Source organism: Hipposideros armiger, unplaced genomic scaffold (assembly GCF_001890085.2).
Source record: "Hipposideros armiger isolate ML-2016 unplaced genomic scaffold, ASM189008v1 scaffold_1578, whole genome shotgun sequence".
NCBI classification, from domain to species: domain Eukaryota; kingdom Metazoa; phylum Chordata; class Mammalia; order Chiroptera; family Hipposideridae; genus Hipposideros; species Hipposideros armiger.
The window spans coordinates 1-2,289 of NW_017732928.1; the positions used below are offsets into that span (position 1 = coordinate 1).

The 2,289-nt window shown below is 61.8% G+C and overlaps 1 protein-coding gene across 1 annotated transcript in view; it reads left to right on the forward strand.

The window, feature by feature from the left end:
• Positions 1-1,881: 1,881 nt before the first annotated feature.
• Positions 1,882-2,289, forward strand: part of LOC109377835 (E3 ubiquitin-protein ligase PDZRN3-like) — a 109,490-nt gene continuing 109,082 nt past the window's right edge. The window contains exon 1 of the mRNA XM_019634313.1: positions 1,882-2,042. Within this exon, the coding sequence (XP_019489858.1) occupies positions 1,887-2,042 (156 nt within the window). The 5' untranslated portion in view covers positions 1,882-1,886. The remainder of the gene's footprint in view (positions 2,043-2,289) is intronic.

Consider the following 2,289-nt stretch of genomic DNA (forward strand, 5'->3'; position numbering starts at 1 on the left):
ACCGAGCCAGCGCCCCCTCCCCCGGCTCCGTCTTCCCTGCCAAGAAATGCAAAGCGGTTAAGTCAGAGTAAACACAGACCTCCCCGCTGTGCATATGTTGACATCACCTCCTAGGGAATTCAGGCTTGTCCATAAATCCTTTCGGGGCCGCGGAGCCTTTTCCAGGTTCTCTGGTGGAATATTCCAGAGCCTGGAATGTCGGTCCTCTGCCTGTGTGTGTAGTTTCGAGATTTTTCTCAGGGGGAGACAACCCTGTGCTTCGAGCCTGTGTGACAGAATGACCTGTCCCCAATTTTAAACGGACCCAAGCTGTGTCCCAGCTTTGTGGCCTCGGTGCAGGGTGGATGTGCCCTCTCTGTCCCAGGTTTTTCATGGATGAAATGGACTCAGTATACTTACTGCCTGTGTTGATTGTGAGAACCTGACGTTGGCCGTTCAGCTCCCGGTGGCCCGTGGCCCCAGTCCATGCACAGGAAGCAGGCTGCCTGCTAGCAGCTGGGGGGCCACACAGACGCACGGGGGAGGGCAGCTGTGAGGGGCCCACGGACATGCAGGCAGGGGCGGGGCCGCGGGGGACAGCTGACGCAGCACAGCCCCCACGGCCTCCCTGACCCCTCCCGGAAGGCTGCTGATGGGACCCAGGTGGCTGCTAGAGGCCCGTCTTTGTCACTTGGGGTGCATGTTGGGAAAGATACTTAACGCTCATTTCAGGTCGATTCGGGTTTCTCTGGAACCGTACCTGTGACTGTCTTTCCCCACCTGCAGCCGCTGCTGTGGCACTTGAAGGAGTTGGACAGGCCACATTCAGTCACCTGTCCCCATGTACAGTGTGGTGCAGTATTGCTGTTTAAGGAGGAAACTTGTATTTTCTTAGTTTTTTTACAAATGGAATTTTGTGTGTTTGCACGCAGAGCAATTCCTACGGAAATGGGCCCTGTGGCTCTGTCGGGAGCTCCCGTGATGGTAGATTCTAGACTTTGTGGAATGTCCTGAACTTGGTCTTCAAGTGGTTTTGTTTAGAAAAAACACATGCTTGTGCCTTTAATTTATAAATCCATGTGCCAGTCGCCAGAACGCAGTGCACACGCTCGGAGACGGCTTGCCCCAGTCTGTTGGAAGGCGATCGGGTCAGGCCGGGCCACTTACGAGCTCGGGGGCCTGGGTCCTGCGGGAAGGGCAGCGCGAGCGAGCAGGGGCTGTCTCCGTCCCCAGGACGGTCCAGTCGGGTCTGGACCCACGTGGAGGGGTTTGAGGAGACGGGCGGTAGAGAGCCCAGGTTTGGGCAGTGGGCTTTCCTGGTGCAAATCAGAACGACAATAAAACACCTCTTTTCACCACTGGATGATTAGATGTTGAAAAGCCGTTGAGCGTTACGAACGCTGCGAGCCGGGGAGGCTGTGGGGAAGCGCGGCGTCCAGGAGCTGGGAGGGCCGATGTCGGTGTCGGTCAGGCGGGCGTGTCCTCTGAGCCCCCCTCCATGGCTGGGGACGAGCCCCCCTCAGCTCTCGCAGAGGCTTCCCAGAACGCAGGCACCGTCACCGTAGCAACGCCTGGGGCAGTGCTGAGCGTGGCTGGGCCGGGTCCGGTGGGCGCTTAGGGCGTCGGGTGGGCCGTGGGACTGGCGGTGAGGTGCCCGCGCAGCCGTCAGAGTCCCCGAAAGCGGCAGAGGGCACGGCCCTGCCTGTGTGCTGGGAGGGGCAGCCGTGGGCCAGGGAGGGGCCGGGTGCAGACAGATGCTGCCACTGGGGACGCCAGGGCTGACGCCAGCCGTCGGGGTGCTGTGCCCCGTTGCTGCGCGCCTGCGCTCAGCTCAGCTTACAGGCGTCAGGGGAAGACGTGGCCCTGCTCGGTGGCCACGGGCGGCTTAGGAGGGTGGGCGGCTTTGTATGTCCCGCTCACTGCCTCCCAGTCACGCGTGTGTTTTTTACCCAAAGGACAGCCAAGATGGACCGTCCAGCGAAGGCATCTTCGTGTCCAAGATCGTGGACAGCGGGCCGGCAGCCAAGGACGGAGGCCTGCAGATCCACGACCGGATCGTGGAGGTAGGCGAGTGCCAGCAGCGGCGTTTCACGGCCCAGCATCGCGCGGCCTCGCGGCTCCGTGCAGGATGCCCGTGGAGAGGGAGCCCAGCCTGGGGACGGCCAGGCGGCCGACTCAGGCGTCCTGCATATGGGACCGGGGGGTGCCACTGCCGTGCGGCTACGTATGTGCATTGCATGTAGGGGGCCCGGCCAGGAGCTGCGTGGCTGCAGCCTGTCCCTCTTGCGTGCTGGGCGTGTCCCGTGTGCC